Source organism: Lepisma saccharinum, chromosome 28 (genome assembly GCF_977018435.1).
Source record: "Lepisma saccharinum chromosome 28, izLepSacc3.1, whole genome shotgun sequence".
Taxonomy (NCBI): domain Eukaryota; kingdom Metazoa; phylum Arthropoda; class Insecta; order Zygentoma; family Lepismatidae; genus Lepisma; species Lepisma saccharinum.
This window is the reverse complement of record NC_139256.1, coordinates 6,000,969-6,025,990: the sequence shown is the minus strand read 5'-3', so window position 1 is coordinate 6,025,990 and position 25,022 is coordinate 6,000,969. Positions and strand designations below refer to the sequence as shown.

At 37.0% G+C, this 25,022-nt stretch overlaps 1 protein-coding gene across 1 annotated transcript; it reads right to left on the bottom strand.

Moving 5' to 3' along the window:
- Positions 1-6,344: 6,344 nt before the first annotated feature.
- On the bottom strand, positions 6,345-19,942 carry LOC145980717 (mitochondrial import inner membrane translocase subunit TIM44). The gene is made up of 6 exons (XM_083113782.1): positions 19,849-19,942; positions 16,965-17,084; positions 15,911-16,080; positions 11,914-12,047; positions 10,018-10,294; positions 6,345-7,338 (listed from the first exon to the last, which is right to left on the bottom strand). The coding sequence occupies exons 1-6, from the start codon at positions 19,912-19,914 to the stop codon at positions 6,699-6,701; spliced, it is 1,407 nt and encodes a 468-aa protein (XP_082969908.1). The 5' UTR covers positions 19,915-19,942; the 3' UTR covers positions 6,345-6,698.
- Positions 19,943-25,022: the final 5,080 nt, after the last annotated feature.

Sequence of the window (25,022 nt, the reverse complement as noted above, 5' to 3'; positions counted from 1 at the left end):
GTCTGTTTTCACGTAAGTGTCATACATAAAAATTCTTTGTTCTATCGTGAACCTTGCGGCTGGCATTCCGATCGTCTCACTGACACAACACACATACACACTGCAATAACACAAACAAGTAACGGCAAGTAACCAAGAATAACACTCTTGCGCACAGTACGAAATTAACACGCTCTTGGTTTACATCTGCTCGCCACTATATTCACAGCTCTGTCTTCATCTAGTCACGAAGGAACAAAAAACTTGAGCTCGGAGATTTCGGATTGCAAGGAAGCTCACGAAAACTTTTAACGGTTTCGTCTGCAGCGTAATCTTGATACAGTGTTGCACATTCCAAACCTCCAAACGATCTCCATCGACACAAACTCTTTCAAGGATATAAACTTAAGCAGGACGTTACTGGTCAAAATTATGATTAAAATGTTTTATTATCTGTGGCTCTTAACATCGATTCTAAAGCATATTTATTTGTGTATATAAGGGCAGAACTTGGATGAATTACAGAAGAACTTTTGCATGTTAGTGCTAGTTTTGCAATATTTATACAAATGTCTGCATATGTCCATAAAAATAAGCGGGCATTACAGGCCGCAAATGTCGGCATCTCCGTCAGCGCCGCCCGCCACGCTTCTCCCGATCTCTCGGCTGAAGATCGAAATGAACGCATGGTATATACTCACTGTACGTAAGTAAATAACAAATTTTGATTCTATGGTTATATATGATAGTGAGTAAGTCGCACACATCCAAAATATGAATAATTAAGTACTGGAACTCAAAACAGGTTAAATGTTATTTTATTTGGTTCAACACAATTTTAGTGACAACATTCGTTGACCTCCTTAATGAATGTAATCAAGTGACTGCAGTATAATTTATCTTCCAAAAAAATTATACATATTTAGACAATTACTTTACATAACCCAAGTATATGAATTGTAACTTTATATTCATAAAAATAACAAAATGGCAGTTTTGCATTAAATCACATGCTATTAAGATATATTGGATCTGTAAAATTATTGGTAATTTCAATAATGAACACTATGCAGATACCAACAGTGTACAGATTGTGTATCCCATCCATGCTGAAAATTGAAGGCAATGCTTACATCTAAACTGTATTGATGACAGCATTTTTTTCTCTCAAGGAAAAACTTTTGTGTCTGGTGTGTCTGCATGTTCATTGTACTTATATTGGATTCAAATGTGGTACCTTAACCAACATTAATGAGTGTGGTATGTGATTACCACATGCACACATGTATCTTGCAATACACTTTTCAACCTTCATTTTAAAAGTTGTTCAAAAAGCTAAAAAAGGCATTTGGAGGTCCTTTCAAGGGAAGTTTGCATTCACCACTTTGGTTTTTCTGAGAGTTCTTCACTTTCAGTTGAAAATTTTGTTTCTCTCAAAATTTAGGAGGGTCTGTAGCCCCATCATCTCTCTCCCCCCTCCCCTCCTGTGCTATTGACAGACAGTGCAACCAAAGAATGCAAGAGAGTGTAAATACTAAGGATGGACATTTTCGAAAAAATTATCGATTTTTGAAACTCAAATTTTTTGATTATTCATTTTTCAAAAAATTATTTGTACTTCCTTTTTAGTTTTGAAAAAAAGAATTTTTCGATTTTGAATTTTTCAAAAAAGAATTGCCATCCCTAGTAAATACCTCTGAGCACCAAGAGAATATGAGATGATGTACGGACAACGAAGTTAGTAATACGGTGTGTTTTATACAGCGCATATTGATACACTAAAGAAACAAACTGCCGGAGGGTGTGTTTTATACAGCCCATATTGATACACTAAAGAAACAAACTGCCGGAGTACTAAGTGAGGTGAAAGTACGATTGAAGGGGAGGGTTTAAATCCTGTAGGCATATGTCCCCAAAATGTTTCCAACAAAAAAATGAACAGTGGCAACAATGATCTCTACCAAATAGTGGCATTTTTGCATCAAAGAAAATACATCTTTTGAAGGCTTGTAACTTTGAAGAAGCAGAACTTTACTAAGACAATTTTGCGTTAATATCCTCTAAATGCTGGGACTGTTTTCGGTGTTGTACAGGGACACCCAGCACGTCCCCTGTTCCATCCATATTTACGACATTTTTTCTTGTTCTTTAGTCCTAGTTTCATACTTGATTACTCCTTCTCGACAAATTTGAAAATACAACAGATATAAATTCATATTCTCACTCTTACAGGGAAGTTTGAGGATTCGAGGCAGTAACAGAAAGCATTAGCCAGGTATGACTTGCCTGAAAAAGGAAAAATGAACTACAGATCGGATGGGAAGAATAAAACACAATTAGATAGATGGTAAATTTGTTTTAAGTACACTTCATGTTCACATCAGACTAATCAGGACTGGACCTACAGTTTAAAGTGGGATCTGAACCAACATGTAATGTGCTTCTACTGGGTATCGAACCTGGAACCTCTAGATTAATAAGCTATGAAATTGATGACGGGACACGAAAAACATTCATACCCATGATGGGACATGAACCTTTGGTGGCAAGATTGAAAGCCAACCATTTAACATGTTCGGCTTCTGTACAGCATCAAGAATTGCAGTCATCAAAACAAAATATACAGACTATAGTAACCAACTTGACCAAAAAAAAAAAAGAGATAAATTAGATACCAAGATGAAAAACTGACTTTTACTGACTTTACTGAACATTTTTTACCCCAGTATACAGTTAGACCTATTGTATGAAGCCAATGAGAAAAGTTTACCCACATTTCACCACTTGGCTACTCATATCTATTGGGTTTGTTGATCTCCATGGCAGAATGGTTAGCACAGCCTGCTACAACGACAGGGGTCCCAGGTTCTAAGCCCAGCCTGGGTATGGATGTTCTTTGCAAGTGTCCTTTCATCATATCATCACTCATCCTCATCATCGCAATTAGCCAAAATTGGCAGAAGGCAACGAACGCTAAATAACAAAAAAATAAAATAAAAAATATTCATTACATTTTGATTGATTGATTTAGAGTTTAAAGTCCACTTTATGCACAGTAAGGCTAATCGGGACTGGACCTACAGTTTAAAGTGGGACCCGAACCACTATGTACCTCCAATGAGAATCGAACCCGGAACCCCTGATTACAAGGCGACGACGCTACCATTTTGCCAACTTGGAAGCCAATATTCATTAGGTCTACTTTAAACATAGCGAACAACTGAAGCCAAGGATGTATGCCTCTAAAACAAAACATTTGCATGCTGTTTGTGTAATCGCAATAACATCCTCAATTTACTAGGAGAGTCAATGAAAACCTTAAAAGACCAATAACAATTGCAGGACAGACTATATACAGCTCAAATTTACATGAGGTATCAACTGTTATTTTAAAACGACCTCAAGACTCCAACAAGTGACCTTCAAAATGCCATTCTTGTTATTTTAAAGATGGTGCCTCCTATACACACTTGCACCAGTGAAGAGGAGTGCTTTCTTGCCCTCGGTGAGCCTAAAAATTACAGAAATTTCTCGGCAAATGAAAATACAATATCTCTGTGCAAGCTTAACACACCAGCAAGTTTACTAATGGAGGAGAAAGTTCGACAATGGCCTCAGTTCGCAGGCAGATGGGTGCAAAGGCCACTAACTCAAAGTTGAAAATATATGTAGATCAGCAATAGGGTCTGTGCTGAAATGCAGCAAACTTGTGCAAACCTTCATACAGGAATCTACTATATAAGAAACAAAAACAAATTAACGTTTTCATTTGACTCTCCTTTGTACAGTCATGGACACATCTGGGTTGTAATAACCTCATTTACTTTCAATGGAATCGCGACAATGCAGAAGTGTCCGTGACTGATAATTTTTAACTATCTATGACAATTTGAATACTTGTGGAAAAATTCACTCTGCCCTGCGACATAAATTAAGTTCTACATCTTCCTGTATAGCGTATTATCTGAACGGACAAAGCTTCATAATAGTAGGAAAGGGGGGACGAGGTGAACCTCTTGCAATTTTCACATGCAGAAGGATAGAACAGTAAAGCATCATTTGGGTGGATAGAGACTAAAAGTTCTTATTCTAAGTACCCACAAAAATGTGAATGTCCCATATCACTACATAATAGTCACATAACGAAACCAATCTTCAGACACAGCTGATTAAATTGTGTAAGTCCGTACTTCATAACACTGCAGTATATTATCTTAAGTGTAATATTTCAACTATAATGCACAAATCAATAACATCTGATGTGTTAACTCTTTTTCCAGACCAGAAATATGTTCAGCAATTTGAAGTAGGGTTGTTAAAGCTCCAGGAACCAATAAATCTTAATGGATTATTATTTATTATTATTATTATTATTTATATGTTCAGCACAGGATACATTTCCCAATTATGTTGAACATAATACACAGTGAATAAATAACAAGAGAGAAGAGAAAAAAAGAATACATGAAAGTATGAGAGCGTCTATGTACACAATATTCACACAATTGAAATTCAGTGCAAGTTGTGTAGTTTCAGTTCAATATGGAACTTGGACTGGATTTAAATTGATCAGAAAAAAAATGTTCCTGGACCATATTTAAACTGATCTGGAAAAAAGGTTCCTGGGCCGAACTGAAATACTTTACACATAAAAATGTTCTTTACAGTCAAGAACTCATTTAATTTATGCTTCCTAATTTTCTCTCCTGGACCGGAAATGAATTTATTTAACCTTTTGCTGTCCAAGCATCTCTAACGAGATACCCAAATGTAACCCTCACTGTCCCAAGCGTCTCGATCGAGACGCTGTGTCAAGGTCGTAGTTTTTACGTTATAACTTTTCTATTTTTGGCTAGAATTTCGATTTTATTTTTTTATATTGTTCCTAACACATGTATTCAACAGAAATCGTTTCTTGCATTTTTCTTTGTTTTCATGAAAATGGAGGGGAAAAGGTACTTCTCTTTTGCATCTCTTTTCAACGTCAAATTTTTGCCGATAAAGGAAGACGGGCTTTGTTGTTCTAAAGCAATGCTTTTCACTCCCGTCTGTTAACTGCATTCGAAGGAAACTTGTTTATCAGTATCGGATGTCAAAATGAAAGTTTTTAAAATAATTTTTGGGGGTTTTCTCCCTTCCCCCTCCATATATACGCCAAATTTGCATAAATTTTGCATTTTGTGCATTTTGACCTTTTTTTTGGGGGGGGGGAGAAACACCATTTTTTTAAGAAAAGTATTTTTGAGGGGATTTCCCCCCTTTCCCCCTCCATATGTACGCCGAATGTGCATAAATTATATATCGTCTGAATCTGTGATTCATTCTGCGTACAACGGTATATCTTTCATATCTCTAGGGCATTTAGTTTCTGAGCTATAGTCATTTCAAGGTACCGCTGCATTTTGAAGCTTGAATCAGTGGCGTGCCCACCATTCCTTTTGGGGGTACAACTCAAGTTACATTGGTCATACGACAATGATGCAAATATTTTTCTGTTTCTTACATTCCAGCGATAATTTCTATGTGCATTTTGAAGTTTTCATATCCTTTTTTTCGGGGGGGCAAAACCCCATTTTTTAAAAGAAAAAGTATTTTCAGGGGATTTCCCCCCTTTCCCCCTCCATATATACGCCGAATGTGCATAAATTATATATCGTCTGAATCTGTGATTCATTCTGCGTACAACGATATATCGTTCATATCTCCAGGGCAAATAGTCTCTGAGCTAAAGTCATTTCAAGGTACCGCTGCATTTTGAAGCTTGAATCAGTGGCGTGCCGACCATTCCTTTTGGGGGTACAACTCAAGTTACATTGGTCATATGATAATAATGCAAATATTTTTGTGTTCCTTACATGTCAGCGATCATTTCCATGTGCATGTCGACACTGTCATGTAGTTTTTTCTTGGGGGGAGGGTGGGGAACCACATTTTTTTCCCCGAAATTTTGGAATTTTGAGAGTTAGCCCCCTCCCCCCTGCCACATATACACGCCGAATTTGCATAAATTTCATATAGTCTGAATCTCTGGTTCATTCCGCGTACAACGGTATATCACTCATCTCTCTAGGGCAATTAGTCTCCGATCTACACTCATTTAATTGAAACTCTGCATTTTGCTCAAAATCGGCTCGGTACCGAGAGTCTTACATGTGAAAATGGCCTTGGGCGCCAAAAGATTAAAATTCCTGGACCTTTGACAATCCTCATTTGAATTATATTCAACTTTAAAGTAAGTTCGCAGGTGTTCCCTGCATCCCAATATTGCACCAAAGACAGTTAGTAATAAATGATTTTTAAATACTGGTAATACCAGCACATTTATTTTTTTAAAAGAAAAAAACATTGCATGATGGTCGCACCCTATTTGGTTTGGAAAAAAATGTAATAAAATCTGTGATAATTATGCGGTGAAATACAGTACTCTAGTAAGCAAAAATAAGGTTACCAATATGTTAGAAAAAATTAAGTACTTTTACTCTGTTGCATTATGCAATACAAATATATTTTTTATGATGTACACATTGATTTTGTACAGTTTCAAAGAGTATGTACAGAATTTTTCCTCAATACTACAATATTTCATTTCTTAGTTTGATAAGTTAGCAATTTTCAATTAGATTTTCACATTCCAGGAGAGGGGCTCGATAAACTGCAAATGGAAGCTTCTGCTACACGATTAAGTCTTCTTGTCGTCTAAAGTAAATGCACTGCATCCTTCACAACAACTGCTCCGTGCTGGTTGCCGACAAGTCCATCAGCCTCCAAGCAGCCTTCGGATCGAGCTCCGTCTGATCCCTACACAACACCCACACGTAGTAAACCCTAAGCACTTTGTTCGGATCTCCTTCGACGACGTTATTCTGACTATCTCTCAAGCACATAATCTGCTGAGACGTGAAACTAACAATCAGTACGGGTCCTTGCTCCAACACTTTCCCCATGACTAAATCCACATTATCTATATCCAAAATTTTGGAGTCAAACCTGTAACCCATGGTTCTTGCCTGCTTTATTGGCACCGAGAGAACGTTGAAAGGTGCTTCGTGGCACCAATCCTTCAAGATCTCCAGCTCGCCTCGGACCATGGATTCAAGAATATTGGGTATTATATCCACTTCGCACTCTTTCAGAAACTGGCCCTTGTCAAAAGTGGGATCCATCTTGCAGATTTCGGTCAGAGCCTGAGATAATTCAGTCTTCTGGAAAAGCCCTCCCATAACCTCCGAAACTTTGTCTGTTAAAAGACGAGATGCACGTATCATTGGGTTGTCGCTCTCGTGATATTTCATTCTCCAATCTAAAACTTTGTTCACATATGGGTTGTTATCCTTAAATTTTTCCCAACTGGCAAAAAACCTGGAAGCAAAATAAAACTCTTCATACTGAGGCTCATAGGTAACTATTCTCTGTCTACTGTAAAGTGTAAAGCGAGTGGAAGAAATCCTTTTGCCTTACAATGACACATGCTGCATGTTGGAATATTACTGAATCAACCTACTGTGATCAATATGTATACAGAGGAGGTGAGTTAAGAATTAACCAACCAGCTTGCAACTTCTTCTCACAAGTCATATAATATTGTACACACTGACTTCATACTTTCAGTAGACAAAGAATTGTATTGCAGCTATTGAATTCAAATATGAAACCACAAAATACAACAAAAAGAAACTTTAGTTTGAAGCAAACATACAATTAACATAATTTCTAATAAAATAATTGTTCCATAACATGGCCGAGCATTCGAGTCTCCTTGGGGTAGTATAACAATTTTTGTGCTGAGACTTCAGCCTGTGTATGGAACCAGCGGCCAACCACTCACCCGGGCATGGAAATCTACGACGACTGGGTATTTCTTGTGCTGTCACCATTATTGTAATAAAATAATTACATAAAATCATTCAGTGTATATTATTCAGTTCTCGCTCATTACTTTTGTATACAATACTTTGACGTCAAACATACAAGTATGGATAGGGATGCAGAGTGAGGTGTCATGTTGTCAAAAGGCATTACTCATGCGCTAAATGAAATGTTTACCTTGTGCCAACATTTTAAAAATAGAAAAGGATTGGCATATATCTAACTATTGCCAAAGCTTTCATCTCATCAGAAATCTCAAGTTGAAGTTGCTCTGGCACACAGTTTATGTGCCAGCCAACCATTTGACAGAGTAACTTCTATCCACATTCAATCCTTTACAAAATCCACACCTGCAAGGGTATACTAAAAAAATAGCAAGACTAGTAATATTATATTAATACTATTGGCTCTGTTCATTGAATTTCAATTACAAACTTTCAAAATAGTATTTTTCTGAAGTGATACATTGATACACTGCAACTTCTACAAACAAGTGGAATCTGCAGGGTTCAAGATCTGGTAAATATGGTGGGTGTCCAGTCACTTCAATGCCCAATTCGTTGGTTGTGAGCTAGGTGTGGTCGTGCAATAGTTTAAAAAGTGTTTATTTAATGTGTATATTTTGTAAAATTATTGTAACATTTATATGATCTTAGCTTGTATTGAATGTATCACAGTGCATGGAAAAGGCATGAGCTTTGTTTACTTAATGTGCTCCTAGATGACATGCTTGTCACTTTTAGTTGGAGGTGAGTTGATGGCGTTATCATGTTCCTTACAGGTTAATGTGTAATGTTTTGAAGCAACATATCTGGCTGTCAAGTGGTGTGAATTATCAACAGTAATAAAAGATTTGTGCAAATCTTGTAGTGTATTCAAAATCCACAAATATTATAGCTCTCTTACAAAGTCAGTGTAGCTGGACATACGATAACATAGTATTCAGCTACGATTGTACTCACATTAAAATGATGTTTGATTGAATGTTACAACTGCATTTTATTATTTCAATTCACAGAATATGATTATCCTTTTCAGTAAGTGAAAAATGATGTACACATACTTGTCGCGCTGTGATATAATATTTGTAATTGCTTAGGCAGGTCTTTCAGCATGTGTATCCATTTTACGTTTCGGTCTGTAGATATTGCATACTTTCATGCATGTTGTATTTGAGTCTTACATAATAATATACAGAATTATGATTTTGATTTGTAATTGCGTAGAGTGGTTTTCTTCCATGTATGGGATTTAGGTTAACAGTGCTGCTTAGTAATCTCTGAAATACAGGACTTTGTCAGTCATTCCACTACGAGTGCGGTACACTCAAGCATGGAAGACTCGAACGAGTTTGAGCGAGCGAAAGTGGTCCCATGCAGAACTCTAGTACTCACTTAGTGATAATAAGGGGAACTGAATAGAAATTGACTTTTGGAAAGGGGGTATAAGGGGGTGAGCTTTTACTTAAAACTTGAAAAATACTTGGCATATATTGACGAATGGTTAAGAAAGAATTTTTTTTATTTTAAAAAATCATAATTATAGCATAAAAATACATAATTACAGTTACATTTTGAAATAATATCTGTATTAGGCTAATATATATCAAACAGCCCGAAAATTGCAAAAGAAAGTTGAAAATTCCAATTCGTACTTACTGTAGTGGATTTCTAAGTGAAAATAGTTCAAAACATGACCTTATCCTGGAGTATTTAAAAACACAATTTCTAATGTAACTACTGTTAATGCTCAGTATATCAAATTGAAGCATAGTTTGTACACAACAAATGTAAAATGTCTTGCTTGCCCTTTTCTTCTTTGTTCAAAAATCTACTTTTATTGCACTACTAGAAAAACGTTTGATTTCTCCAGAAACAGAATAATTTCCCTAACATTTCCACAAAAGTATATTCCCTGAAATTGCAGGTTTTCCAGATAAGACACATTACTGCTACAGTATTATTTCCTTAGAGAGTAACAGTGTTCATGTAAATAAAGACGAATTCTGTGTTACTTGTAAAAAAAAAAAATGTAACTTGTTATTTGCCTTTGATTTTGATGACTCAAGCTTGCCATGTTTGCAAAACAGATAAATTGCATCTCCAAGATTAAGTTTTTGAATATGAATCCAATCAAACAAGACTACGCAGAAAAGATAAAATGGTGGCATACCTTGAATCTTTATGAAGTTCGACTCCCGTGGCTTCAGTGTTGGGAGATATTCTCTCACTGGCCTCGTCAAAAGATAGTGAGTCCACTCTCTTCCGCAGTTTCTGCGGAGGCTGGTAGACGCGAGCTCCAATGCTACTTTCGTCCAGTTCCTTCTTCATGGCCTCTGCTGTCTGTGACAGGGTTTGGAAGGCACTCGACTTCCCGATCTTCTGGCCTGTCTCTGAAATTGATTCAGCTGCCTCTCGTGCTGATTTCCCCAACTCTTCAGTAATTTGGCCTTTAGTGAAAAATATATTGGATTAAATTCTAGAAAATTAAACAATTTTATGAGTGTGAAATGAATATTATTCTTTTTTACCACTAATCTCACCATTACCCATCAGTAAAACACACTTAATTATGACAAATCCTTCCCTCTTATAATCAAGAGGTCCCGCCCGGTGGATGCCACTTTAAACTGTAGGTCCGGTCCCGATTAACATATCTGTGCATAAAGTTGATCTAAAACAACAACTCAACTCATTGACAAATCCAAAAGGTGCGCTCACGTACTAGAAACATAACTAGGAAAGAAGTTATGTAAATTAAAATACAGGGCTAGACTAAAAGAAATGCGACAGTTTAAATGCTTTATAAATTGAAAGTTGTTTGTTACATCAGGAAGCATTTAGTACTGTTGTATAGAGAAAGTCTTCAAAGGTTACGACCTCTGCTTTTCGTTTGTCTTTGTGACATAAGCATTACATGAGCACCCTTGACGTAAATTGAGCAGTATGGCCGCTAGCCAGGAGGAGAAGGCTTTCTACGTGATTGAATTTTCAAAAACAAATTCTGTTACTATCGTGCAGCGTAGTTTTAGAAGACAACCACCCACAAGGCCTATGATTGGAGCAAGACATTTGAGGAAAGTGGTTGTCTGTGCAAGGAGAAAAGTCGTGTTTAGGGAGAACTGGATTATCGCATTCGTATCTGTCGTATTCAAAAGGGCACACATAGAACACTTGTAACTTGCCAATGTAAATTTCAGGACGTACTCTTAAAACCATGTATTTCAGCCCTATTATTAAAACTCTTCTTTCTGTAAAACTTTGAAATTGTCTATTTCTTTTAGGCTAACCCCGTATTTTGTTCTCTTATTCCATCTTGTAACATTACTGCATTCTTTGCTTCTCACAATACGGTGGTGCAATTCAGTCATTATTTTTTTATGATTAAAAAAAAAATACTGTTTTACATTTCCACAATGAAATTTACCAAAATTGCTTTTCTTATTTGCAGACTTAAAAGGACATTTTCTACCCGAGTTTGTGCACAGCAAGCATTCCTAGAACGAGTAGTTCATTTATTGACAAATAGCAACAGTCATCTTCTAAAGGGTGCTTCACTGAAACAGGTGGTTTGGAAAGAATATCTACAGCTATAGGAAAGGGTGTCTACCAACATAACAAATCCAAAATTCTTGACTGTCTTTCTTAACCTTTAGACGACCCCTACTTAGGAAAAGTTGGAAATTAGCAATTACGAAAATAAATATTTATTTCATGAAAAACCCCTACCAAAAGGCCAGTTAAGATGAAAACTGAAGCTGTATTTAACAAGAGAATTAGAGTTACTTCATCTATTAGTGCATCCAGAGGCTCTGGTGTCTGAACTTACAGCCAGGCTCATGTTGTCCTCCCTATGTATTTGTGATTGTCTCTTCATCAACAATATCTTACCACCATACACCCACATCGTCGCAATTAGCCAAAGGAGCAGAAACATGAAGTAAAATAAAATCAATCAATCAGGCATTGTGATAGCAACAATTCTTGACCACATGTATAATTTCTTGACTTTCACGACTGGTAGACACCCGACATTAAAAATGATTAGGAACATTTCCACCTACTTTACCTGCTTTTTTGGCTATGTCCGACTTTCCAGCTTCTTCGAATGCCTCTTGCACTTTCCCTTTAATCGTGCCGAGTTTCTCCCTCACGACTTCTGAGCTCTTGGATGCTTCCGATTCTACACTGTGATATTTCAACCTGTTCACAGAATAAAAATATTGAATTTAATAACGTGTCATAAACTATTATGATTTTTTTTTGGGGGGGGACTTTGTATTACAGCTTTACAGAGCACATTAAGTGGCAGAATTTTCACCTCGCCAGCGAGGTTTACCGGTTTCAGACAACATTTCATAAATTCTATCTAATCATCATTCATCCCCATTATCACGATTAGTTAAGTGTGGCAGAAAAGCCACAGGGTTATTTGTGTGTATGTTAGCTTCAACACAACACAACACAAAGGGGCTGAATTTGGTGAGTAATTTAAAAACAGGCATTACTCTAAATAAGATTTACTATCCATGAAATTAATAATAGAACATACCACATTTCAAGCTATAAAGTTATGTTCACACATAGGGCATATATTTTTTAGTAATGAAATGGGTTAAAAGTATTTCATCAAGCTTCTATCATGTCACATGATCAAGACAAAGTGAAATATTAGGTTATGTCAGTCATGGCAAATACCCTGTGCGGTCATGGACACATTCTGGGTTGGATCATTACAACCAGGGTGGAGAAAAATAATGATTTTTATTAAATAAAACATGCTTAAAATTGGTTGTATGGATTTTGGCACCATACATATAGATATGTTATATTTTTATAGAAATGCTTTTTCTAGTAAACTGCTCTCTAAAATATCGGAACAGTTTGATTAAAGCAAATAAAAAAATATACGTAATATAAATTTTTCTGTTTCTGATGTATATGAACCTAATATGGAAATGGTTGTTCAAAGTGTTAATGAAACTACAACACATAATTTCAGTAACTTTTCTTCCAGTGTAAATAAAACATTCTGGATGTACTCTATAATTGTAACTTGAAATATTTTTTAGTCTTTGTAGCTGAATTTTGGCAATTTCTTAAATGATAGTTTCCAAAATATTAGCTGCCATGTATATTTACAGTTTAATGATAATGACTAGAGCCCGGAAATTCAGGCATTTATTTTCGTTAAAATAGGCAGGCAAAAAGGCATTTATAATGTGGAAAATAGGCACTAAAAATGAAAAAAAGGCAAAATAAACCGAAAAAAGGCACATTTGGAAGTCGCTTACTTTTATCTCTAATTTCTGGCAAAATGTTAAAATCTAAATTGGGAAGAGCATTTCAATTTTCTCCGTCTTCATTGCACATAACTACAAGGTGTTTTTTTAAGTTCTCAACATTCATTGATAGTCGTCTGTCAGAGAGAATGTTTTTCATAATAGAAAATGATCTTTCTACTTTGACAGAAGTTATTGGAGCATACATAAAACAAGCTAATGTAGCTGGACTCATTTTGGTAACAGCATTTTCACCTTTTAGAATATCACATATTGTTTTCGATTGTTTCAGGTCCTCTCATTTGCACTCACTACCCGTTTGCGCTTTTCCGCAACAGCTGACCCCTTTTCTCCAGGCACTTCCATCATCTGCTGCATAGATTCCTCGAACATTTTCATGGATGCTATAATTGTAATTGTCTCTGGCAATGCACCATAATTTGCAAAAATAAATTTGAATAGCAAAGGTTTTTTTTTTCACTTCACGAATTGAATCCGCTTCATTTTCTGGAAGAGCATCGATCATCTCACTCATTTTTTCAAGGTTGTTAGCATAATATATAGCTGCTGATATCCAGGTTCCCCATCTCGTCAAGACTGGTTGCTGAGGTAAACTAAGCTCAATCGCAACTTCCTGAAATTTTCGGGTTCGAAAAGGAGATTTCAGAAATATCTTCTTTGTGTTCGAAATCAACCTCTCTACTTCAGCAGTCAATCATGCACAAGAATGTTAACCGAAAGGCAATATCCTAACTCAGCATGAAATACTTTTTTCTCACACTTTTCTCCTCAGCAATGTTGAAACATGCGTGAGTTCAATATTACTTAAATAAGGCGAAAATTATTCACATAATAAACGGAAGAAAAATAAATGCCAACAACGTTTTTTGGGAGAAAAATAATTTATATACACATTTTTTTTAAAAAAAATTTGTCAAATTTCATTGAAAAAGGCAAAAAAAGGCATTATAATTAAAAATAGGCAGTGGGGTCTCAAATAGGCAAGATAGGCAAAATGAAAAGGCTTCCAAAACATTCGAAACAACATAAGAAACGTATATCCGGAAAAATTTTATCAATATATGCAGTAGATAAAAAGAGGCATTTTGCCAAACTTCCGGGCTCTAATAATGACACTATTTACGGTTTAACATGAATAGTGTTTTGTATATTTTTCTACATAAAATGTTTGCTTTTTTGCCTACAAAATTTACAGAAATATAAGTGTGTTTAGTTTTCATATTACATTTCCTTTTATATGAGCTTCACCCAATCAGAACACACAGTTTGTTTCCTTTCTTAGAGCCTAATAAACATCATTAAATGATTGCGAGATTAATATACTTTCACCAAAAGTGATTCTAATATCTACAAAATCCTTACGTACATTATTCTATAAATCATAAAGTGATTTCGATCAATGATTTTTTCAAGAAAATCACCTGATTTAAATCGAGGTTCCACTGTAGTCATATTCTAAAGAATAAGACCATGGAATATTCAGAAAGTATTTGTCCGACTACATAAAATATATGAAAAGTATTTGTTAAACTATTTTGTTACCTATGAATTTATTATTGAAACACTTGTCATAATAAAGCACCAGGATTTGTACCACATAATTGGAGAATCATGCTACTTGCAATTCAACATCAAGTGTTCATGGTTTCTGCTACATGTGCCTGCCACCACTGAACTTTTTCAGATGTAGGAACACTTGAAAATCAATTCAAAAGTGGAGGCAAGTGATAAAATTCTGACACTTCTGTTCCCAAGCACTCTCTCTCTCTCTCTCTTTCTACTCTTTATTGAGCCACTTCATTAATCATCATACATATTTGTACATCTTAACTCATCTCTTAAGGGAAGGAGGAACAGTTTGTGTACAGCAATACATGAGGACAACTGTTCCTCCCCCAATAATTATTTCCCATGGTAAATTGGGGAAACAAGCGTCTCTGCACTGAATGATTGTAGGAGGAGGAGAAAACCTAGTATTATGCTTATGGAAATATTATTTAACTTGTTTCTTGGGAATATCAAACTTCGGATTGCACAGAGAAACACATGAACGAAAAGAGGACAGGTTAAAGATTTGATTGCAGGCAAAAAATTAGTTACTTAGCTGCACCTTGAAGTTGAAATTGTTGCGTATTTCTTTTCTCCATAAGGGATTCATTGGATTCACAAAATAATTATTCCTCATATTTATCAAACATCATATCTAACTTTATAATCAACTTAAAAAATGCTTCCACTTGCAACATGGGGAGAAATTTATACTCTCTTCTACACCTGAGTTTTTTAGTAGCAGTGCACATTCACACATGCGAAACTGTCACTCTTCACCTTAACGATGGAATTACTCATCACTACACAGCAATATTTATGAATGACATGTAAAGGCTGCAGCATTCTATGAGAGGATACAGAAACTGGTACTGTGAAGGAAAACCATACAAAGGGAAAGTAGAGAAGAAAATTTCTTCCACCGGCAGATAAAAAGGTTGTAGGTTCAAAAAGTTGATATTAAAGAAAAAAATCATTTTGTTAAAAAACTTCTTATGGAACATGCTGACAACTTCTTGTTAAAACACACTTAAAACAGTTTGTCCGAGCTTTCAACTCCATATTCAGACTATTAAAAGTGTCCTGTATCATGCTGTTTATGTATTTTTTAACAAGAAAAAGTAACATGTTAGAGATGGGATTTAACATATATTCTATTCAACTTCAATGAGCCAGAAAATGTACAAAACCTTCTGAGTCATATTTGTCACAAACCTTGCTTTCTTCAAAGCTTCTGACTGTTCTAACTTCTCTGCTTCTTCACGGAACTTTTTCAAGTTTTCCTTCATTTCTTTATTCTTTGCTATCTCCTGTTTAATATTGTCCACAAACTGCGAGAAGAAATTTGGCCGCCTAGCAGGAGTAGCATATGTTCTACAATGTACCTGAAATGGAGCAATCAAAGATGATTATAACAGGAAACAAAATACCAGTGAAGGTAACATGTTTAGCAACAACAAAGCAATGACTGATGCAGATAACTGGGACCTTTTAGCAATATTTTTAGATCTGAAAACAGAAAGCAGTTTATTGCATTGCATGCAGATTTATATCACTAAAAACTAAGACTGAGCCATTACCGATGCTGTGTGTTGGTATAGATATTGAAAGTTATCAGATGGAATTTGTTTTCAGATACTGACCGATAATTTTCCGGCATTTTGGTCTTTCACGGGGTACACAAAAATATGTGACACTTTCGTGCAGACTTAATTATTCTGGAAATTGTGCAGAATTCGAAGTTTGTTTTTACCTTGCACCAGTTATGTGTGAAGAACTCTTTGTGATTACGTAACATATAAATTCATATTTTGATATAATTCTTGAATATTTGAACACAAAAAAAAAGTCTTGGTAAATTGACGCATACAACTGGAATGGAATATTTTCCCACCAATATTATTTAATATTTTGAATAACTTTTAATTGTTACCATTTTCAAGCATCGGTAAGGGTATTGGATCAAAGTGGTAATGGTTCAGACCTCATAAAAAGCATACTAATATCCTTCACAATATATGCGTGAAGGTGCTGTGAAATCTCTTGTTAGCAAGTATCTGATCGACGTATACCGGCGTTATTATTTACCAGATCTTTCTGAAATCTACAAAATGTCCTCTTTCCACAGACATACAGGATGTACTAGAAATGATAGCGCAAACTGAAATGGTGAAAAGTACACACAGTTTAAATACAATTCTATTCTAGAATCATTGTTATCTTTCCAAACTGCAAGGATTAGCTTCACTTAAAAAGTTATGTTACTTACAACTTCATATTTAGTTTTTACTAACAAAGCTGGAGCACTTCTACTGGGGAGTACTTGAGAGAAATATTGAATCCTCAGCACATAATACCATGGACTCAGCAGCCACCTTCGGCCTGGAACCTGAAATGAATTTAAATCCATTTTGAGATCACCATAGAACATTTCAGCAATCATACAGTGTGATTCATAAGCCCGTGAAACATAGATAAACTGATGCTGATAGAAAAAAAACTAAACTACGGTTTCTTACGAAAACTTGGAATCATGGCCTGCCGCTAGGAGACAGTAACAGCAAATATGGCACCAAGTAATTGTGAAAAGGCATTCTGTGTGTTGGAATACACAAGAACCTTGTCTGCTGTGACGATTTCCACCAGAATTTCAGAAGAAGTCACCTGTGTACGTCAGCATCAAGAAGTGGTATGAGAAATTCTGAGATGAAGGCTGTCTGAGCACAGCTCCTCAGCCAAGACGTCCAGGTTCAAGTGAAGCAACTGTGGATTACATAAGCCTTTCCATGCAGCCCTGGATGGATGGAAATCATTTTTCTAAAAAACATTTTTGCCCTCAAGTGGCAATTGGTGAAATATCATTTTCAACAGCATCATTACAACGCAGAAGTGTCCGTGACTGTACAGTCCCAGACACATCAATATACAATGGGCAATTTCACTGTCGTTCGAGACCCAACAATAAAGTATACCAGTTAGTAGGCAATCATCCAATGTTACTGAGATTTTCTTGAATTTTCCTATATCTAACTTGATCTGAAGCAATCATGTTCAGTTAAATTTCTGTTGTAAGGCCACTTTAGGCACAGGTAGCTAATCGGGACTGGACCTACAGTTGAAAGTGGGATCCGAACCACTATGTGCCTCTAGCAGGGGTTTATCAAGAATTCTTCCTTGGGGTGGTGTTGGAAACTTTTGGGGGTGTAAGTTTGGGGAAGTTAAGTGCATATTTTTGACCGTTTTAAAAATGTTCACCCCAATTCAATTTGTTCATAGATGTTTCCAGAGATTAAATCCCCCTCCCTTCCCTTCATGTAACATGTCAGAAGAAAAAAGATGCCAAATAGATTTTTGTGATAATGTTAACATTTCGAATATTGCTTTCAGATAATGCTCAGTACTTGATTTAATCAATCGTTAGACAAAACACAAGAGATTACATTAAAAAACACAAAATTTTAACATATTATTACCAGGAATCATTTCATGCAATTCTTAAGCTAGTTATAAAGAAATTAGGAACACTTGCGCAATATTTTTTAACTGTATTTGTATGGTTCTTGTCGTAGGCGTAACTCGGAGGTTCATCTTGGGGGTGCCCAATTCATCAATGAAATATTAGCATGTGTGTGTGTGCCCTTGCCTGTCTGAAGTAGTAGTAGCTAATAAGTACAGATATAATATGACTCTTAAATAAATGGCCAAACTGCGAGCGAAGCAAGTAAGAAAATTTTTAGAACTATTTGCAAACTGATTATTCATATTATTAATTAAACTCTTTACAATCTTGCTTGGCTCATTCAGCATCCTCTTTACCTCAGCACATGCCCTCTGCCCCCTCCTGTTCTAGCTTCAGTTAGAAAATATGCATATATTGCAAGTGAGTTCCAAATTCTGCTGGTGTTTTTAAATCTCTGTTTAAACAATGATTCACAAACTGAAAAAAAGTAATGAAACTCTATATATTTAGAGCATGGCCATGAAGACTTTAAAATATAATGGGAAGATGGGATGCACGTTTGATAGATACCTGGTATTGCTTTTGAACGAAATCGGTCAAATAATTTTATATTGACCCTTACAAAACTTTGGAAAATATGCTTCGTGCTATTGAGCATGTATCCTTCAAATACTGAACTTTACCTTAAAAGAAAACTAAATAACATGTGCAAATAAACGGGTATAATTTAAGAATACAGGGAATTTATCCAATTTGTTTGAAATTTGGGACTCGTAATCACAAATCTGCACTTAAACTTTGGTGCTTATTTGGGGGCAGGTGAATCCGGTCAATGTCTAACATGCCTTTAACAGGGACTCTATAGAGGAAGCCGGGTAGCCGGAGCGGAGGCGGGGCCTTGTTAGCGGTTGGGGGCGGTAGGTCAATTACCCCAGGGGCGGAGCCCGGAATCGGTGGGAAATTTGGAAATCGAGGGTGTAGAAATAAGAACTTAATTTAGACTATTTTGCTATTTCCACGTGTGAGCGCCAAATTTTAACTGCAGATTCGTGATTAGGGGGCCAAAATTAGTGAGTATTCCGAATTTCAAACAAAATGGAGAAATTCCCGGTATTGTAAAATCGCTCCCATTATATCAGGGAACCGACTAGTAAAAAGAGGAAGATAATTGTTACTAAAGCTATATCTTTGCAAATTGACAATAACTTTAATTTAATAGGGTGCCAGTAATTTCACAGGGCATCACGACGTTAACGCTTTTCTATTTTTATCTGTTTTGCTTGTTCGGCACCCCATTTGTCCTTAGCGCCCAGGCAAGCACCCTACATGGACCATCCCCCTTTTACATGGACATGATGAAATTGATGGACACTCACAGATATCCATACCCATGCCGGGATTCGAAACCGGGGCCCGTGACGTTGCATCTAGATGTAATAACCACTCGGCCAGCTGACATTTACTGTCAACCACAATCCTGTAATAGCACTTTCACTTGCAATAAATGTGCGCAATTAGGATGATGTAAAAAATGGGGGGGGGGGGCAAGAAAATTCGCTATTACTATACGTAACTAAACAATAATAATGTATGAAGATTTCTAACACAAAGTTTCACGCAATTTTCATCAGACACGTTAAATCATGTGCAACTATAAAATAAACATTCTATTATATACAGAAAATATTCATACCATTCTCAGCATTGAAAGTGTTTTATTACGCAAGGTGCTGTGGCCGCTCACATACCCATTACACATTTAAGCACAGATTATAAATCGATGACTATTCCACAGAACATTGCCCACTTCTTCCCTCTCTTCAACTTTTCATAGTCGTTTGTGCTTTGACCAGGGCAGTGTCTGCTGTCACGTTCTTTTTCTGCTGGAACCTCAAAAAACATGCGCGTGGCAGTAGACTCGGTTTTATCGTGATTTCATCATGCTATGTATGCAATGGACATTTCCACTCAATTTTTTTTACAACAATTTTAAAAACTACACCCTGGAAAAATGACCCCTGCAAGTTCTCGCGTTTCTCTGCGTCCAGTTTAAGGCAGAAACGAGACTTCCAAAGTTGCGAGGCTAGCGTTGCGCTGAAAACACGCCGCTGCCATGTTACTACGTCACTCCTTAGGGAGAGCTCGTTTGTCGTCTGCTTCGAGCGTCCAGTTCCGGATGGATAGCCCACGGTGAGCGAACACGTGCAGCAGTTTTACAAATCTGTACCGATTTAAATAATGGAAGAAGGAGCGATAGGAGAAAGGAAAGCTATGCTCTGTAATGATCATTCTTCTATGAAATATCCGTACTGCTCACGTGCAAGATAAATGAAAGGGTTCAGCTGCGTGTGTTCTCAGGCCATGCGAAAAATATTGCTTATAAAATTGGTTGCTGACCAGACACTCAAAAATATTTTTTAAACTTATATTTATCGATATTTACCGTAACCTATGTAGTGCAAAATAGGAATTTTCACATTCTTCACTTTATTTATAAAGCCTATTTAACTTCCTTTTCCATAAAGCAATTTCAGTTTGTGTTCCATTTCTGTTGCGCAAATTATGATCAAATATTTTTGTGCAGATAAGAGAAAATACACTGAGAAGATAACATTAGTTGCACAGTACATATCTATACTTAGTTTATGTATAACTTTACAAGGAAATAATGTGTATAACCATGGGCGTATTTAAGGGGGATTCAACGGATCCAACCCCCCCCCTCTTTTATTGGTTCACTAAAATTACCAGTTTCCTTGTTCTATCCGCTTGTTCATAAAAAATTCCTTCGGACTTATTTCATTCTCTTAAATTAGAGACGTATAGGACGGGATACGGATGGGAAGGAAATTTCGTAATTTCACACACCAGATGGGACTGCAGACCAATATCTGCAATTTCCTTATAGTTTCGGAATTTCTGCGATAAGAAACTGAATTGAGACTGTCAAATCAGTTATTTTTCCCCCTCGAATTATATTAAAGAAATTTGGTTCTTAAGAACGTAGTGACACAAGATGAACAGAAAAGTATCAATACTAAGTAGCGTGACTTCGTGACTACAAACACACAACTTTGTCGGGGCCAACATCCCCTCCCACCATGCTCCCCAACAAGCTTCCGACCAGCAGTGTCGTGGATTTTCACTTACGAAATAAAACAACCCTAATTATACCAAAAGTTGATCCATCCCTCCCCCCCCCCGTGAACTATATATACGCTCATGTGTATAACAATATCCCATACTGAAATGGTACGATACTGTAAAATTGTAGCGATTACTTTCACAAGAATGTTTTAAGATTACGTCCCTCAGCATTCTTCTAATAATAAACTTGCATTTCTCTCGTCTCAATCTGTTCTTAAGATTTGTAGCATCCTCTTAGCAGACGAATTACGTGTCAGCAGTAAGAATAAGCTTCAAATTTGCTGCTGCCACGTAATTCGTCTGCTAAGAGGATGTTACAAATCTTAAGAACAGATTGAGACGAGAGAAATGCATGTTTATGATTAGTGGGAATGAATGTACAGGTAATTTAGAACCTTTTTCTTTAGAAAGCATTTAGCGATATTATTTTAATACTAACAGAACCTAACCTAACTACGAGAGCATTTAGGTTTATTATTAGAAGAATGCTAAGGGACCTAATCTTACAACATTTTTGTGAAATTAATTGCTACAACTTCCCAGTATGTGTAACAAACGTAATTGCATACATAACATGATAAAATCACGATAAGACAAAGACCGAGTCTTTTGCCACGCGCATCTTTTTTGAGGTTCTAGCAGAAAAAGAACGTGGCAGCAGACACTACCTTTTAATTTTAGTCTAAATGCCTACGTTGTTAGGTTAGGCAGGCTAGCTATGTATACACAAGGTAGCAAATTTGTTGTGCGACAAGAAAGACCCGTGCTTTACTGTAGAAATCGAAACTTCTCAGTTGTTTCCTGCAAGTTTGAGACTGGTGGAAGCTGGAAATGGTGTTAAAGGCGGAGCTACTACGGAGCATGCGCACTCGTCTGGTCCCCCTCGAACATCCGGTTACTCTTACGGTGCTATGGACGTTAATATGAAAGGGCAAAGTGAAGATTCTTTTACAAGAAAATATTGTGTCAGCTGTGTAGAATATGGCAGTAGCGGCTCGTGCCTAAAATAACAAGTGAAGAAGTACATTTATAGGCAATGAAAAACAAATAGTAAGTGTCAGTGGGCCCCCCACAATTTAAAACGTCTTTTCTGTCTTGATCCGTCCATCTGGAAAATGGTGTCTGCAACAAATTACACACTAAGTCATTTACTGGGTTCATTGTACAAACCAAAGCTCAACACATGAACACAACACACGATAGGAAACGCGAAACACACACGCGGAACAAGGTCTCGCGAGAAAGCAACGATTTTGCCACAACCACTGGATGCAATGTTTTCTGTCGACGAGAGAACTGCTGCACCTAGATGGCGGCACCTGTTCAATTCCAACGCTAGGTGACGTCACCGTTGCCATGACAACCGGCTAAAGTCTTCCGCAACCTGGCGGCGTCTGCCCTTGGTTTCTTTATGCTACGACGAACTCTTCACGTGCGTAGCGCCGAGCGCCGTATTATTTGAGTATTATCGTGTGCGTTCTGCTGGGAAATAGTTTAATTTAACAAGCAAATGAAAAATGTCAATATTAATTTGAAAATTAGGTGAAAACATCTGCACTTGTTGCACTTGGCCAGCCGCCACTGGAATATGGTTGTACAGTTCGATCGGGAACAAATTTATTGAGTCAATTATCACTTCGTAGGTTTCCTAGGACGTAGAGAGACGAAACCTGTTGATACAAGCAAAACGAAGAAAGGATTGGTACCCGGAAAGGATTTGTACGACTTGCATTTTGTTACAAACATGTTGATCGTTTATCTGCGTATTGTGTTGTGGTGAGAAGCACGCCTCTTAGTGAGGTTTCAAACCGAAGCGACACGCGACAGCAGTGGTTCGTACCGAAGTGACAAGCGACACAGGCCCATTTAGTCTATAAATAAGCATTTACCGTTCATGGGCACAATACACACCATTGGAAATCTGAGCGACACGTGCAGCTCGTGTCGCTTCGGTTCGAAAAATTTCATGATCCCTGAGGATTCACTTTTAAGTCGCACGGAGATTACACATCGAAGCGACAAGCAACAGCCCCTTTACTCTAAAGGAAACAATTCACCTTGCATACGAGTACAACAGACCGACGCGAAACTATGCATGGTACTGAGAAAACATCAGCCCAGTCCAAGTGACACGTGTATTTTCTCGTGGTGAATTGGTTCGAAAGGAAGCCACAGGCAGCGCAGCGACACGTGTCTCTTGGAAACCAACATTCAAAAATAAACAACACCTTCCGAATTAAAGAGAGACGACAAATTGCAGGTGTCGCTTGTCGCTCGGAATGGGCCGTTTTATCAATACCGTGCATTGTGTTGCCCCAGCCTGTTACTTAACACAAGCGTGACTGGTGAATGGTTTGCTTTAGATCGAATGCTTCAGTCTGAAAACTCCCTTGTTGCTTGAAGTAAATTCATGCAAGTGAAAGTGGCATGCCATATCATAGGTTTTCCCTAAATCCCTCAAGCGGAAAGACGACGTTGAAAGCACATATATTTACTAGCATTTGTTATATGTCATTTCATTACTTCTGCAGATTTGTTGGTAAAGATTCACTAAAGCATAGTTTATAATATAATAATATCATTAGTTTTATAGAATTATCTTTCCCTCACTTTTCCATTTACAAGATAATTGAATATATCTAAACTTTCGTACGTTTTGAGTTCGTCGTGCGTGTACATGAGATACTTGTATGTAGTAGCTATGCTATGCAACTGGCGGCCACAATGACACATCATATTTTAATAATCTGCTCTGCAGTTGATCATCCGACGGATTCTAGACGTCCACTCCTTCATAGTAAAACTTTAACAAATACCTTTCTTGACTATCGTCGCACAACTGATGAAACCAAGCGCCCATTTCTTACTTCGTATGCCGGTGAATCTGCACTGGTAACAACGGGGACTGGCCTAAAGCGGAAGTTCCGGGGGGACCGGGCAAGACCTCACCAATGTTTATGTTTACATTTTTAACACGGTCTATACACAATGCGTGATTTTGATCATGACGTGATTTTTTTTTTTTTTTTTTTTTGCGCGATACGATTCATTGGTTTGTATAACTGAATGAAGCGCAGATACTTTTGGTAACATAATTTTGTACTTGGAAAGATAAATTGATCTGGAGAATCTATTATGACACTGCATGCTGTTTTCTGCTATATAAACTGTTCAGGCAGGAGGAAATATTTCACCCTGATTTTTCCAGAACGAGGACATTAAGTCCATAATATTTAGATTCTTGAAATTTTGAAGAATATGAATCCTAAGTTCCTAACTTACCTCAGTAGTGGCGGAAAAAGGGGGGCTATTACCCTACTTTTGCCCCTGCAGTAGAGGTGTGCGGGATACCTAAAAGTCGGGAACGGGATCGGGAAAGAAAATTTCCGTCCCGATCGCGACTTCGGGAAATGACTTCCCGACTATTCGGGATCCCAAGCAATCGGGAAATACCGAATGGTCATTTTAAAACGTCGTCAATTCTCGACGTTTTCTGCATTGTAAATGTCTGGAACTTATCAGAAATTGTTAGTTTTTGTACCAGAAGTGCAAAAACAAGCACTTAAGATGGAAATTACGTGTATAATTCGAGATTTCAAGAGCTTTAGGAAATTTCGAACACATCCCATCCCGAAAATTTCCCGACCTTGTCGGGAAATTGAGAATTTTCCCCGTCCCGAATGTCGGGATTTAAAGGATTCCCCGTCCCGACCCAAAAAA

Excerpts from the sequence above, each read along its gene's own strand:
- LOC145980717 (XM_083113782.1), bottom strand. The coding sequence starts at position 19,914 with ATGTGTAATGGGTATGTGAGCGGCCACAGCACCTTGCGTAATAAAACA. Across the intron at positions 16,081-16,964 it reads TAAAAACTAAATATGAAGTT|GTACATTGTAGAACATATGC; the intron begins GTAAGTAACATA and ends GCTCCATTTCAG. Across the intron at positions 10,295-11,913 it reads GGACATAGCCAAAAAAGCAG|GCCAAATTACTGAAGAGTTG; the intron begins GTAAAGTAGGTG and ends TTTTCACTAAAG.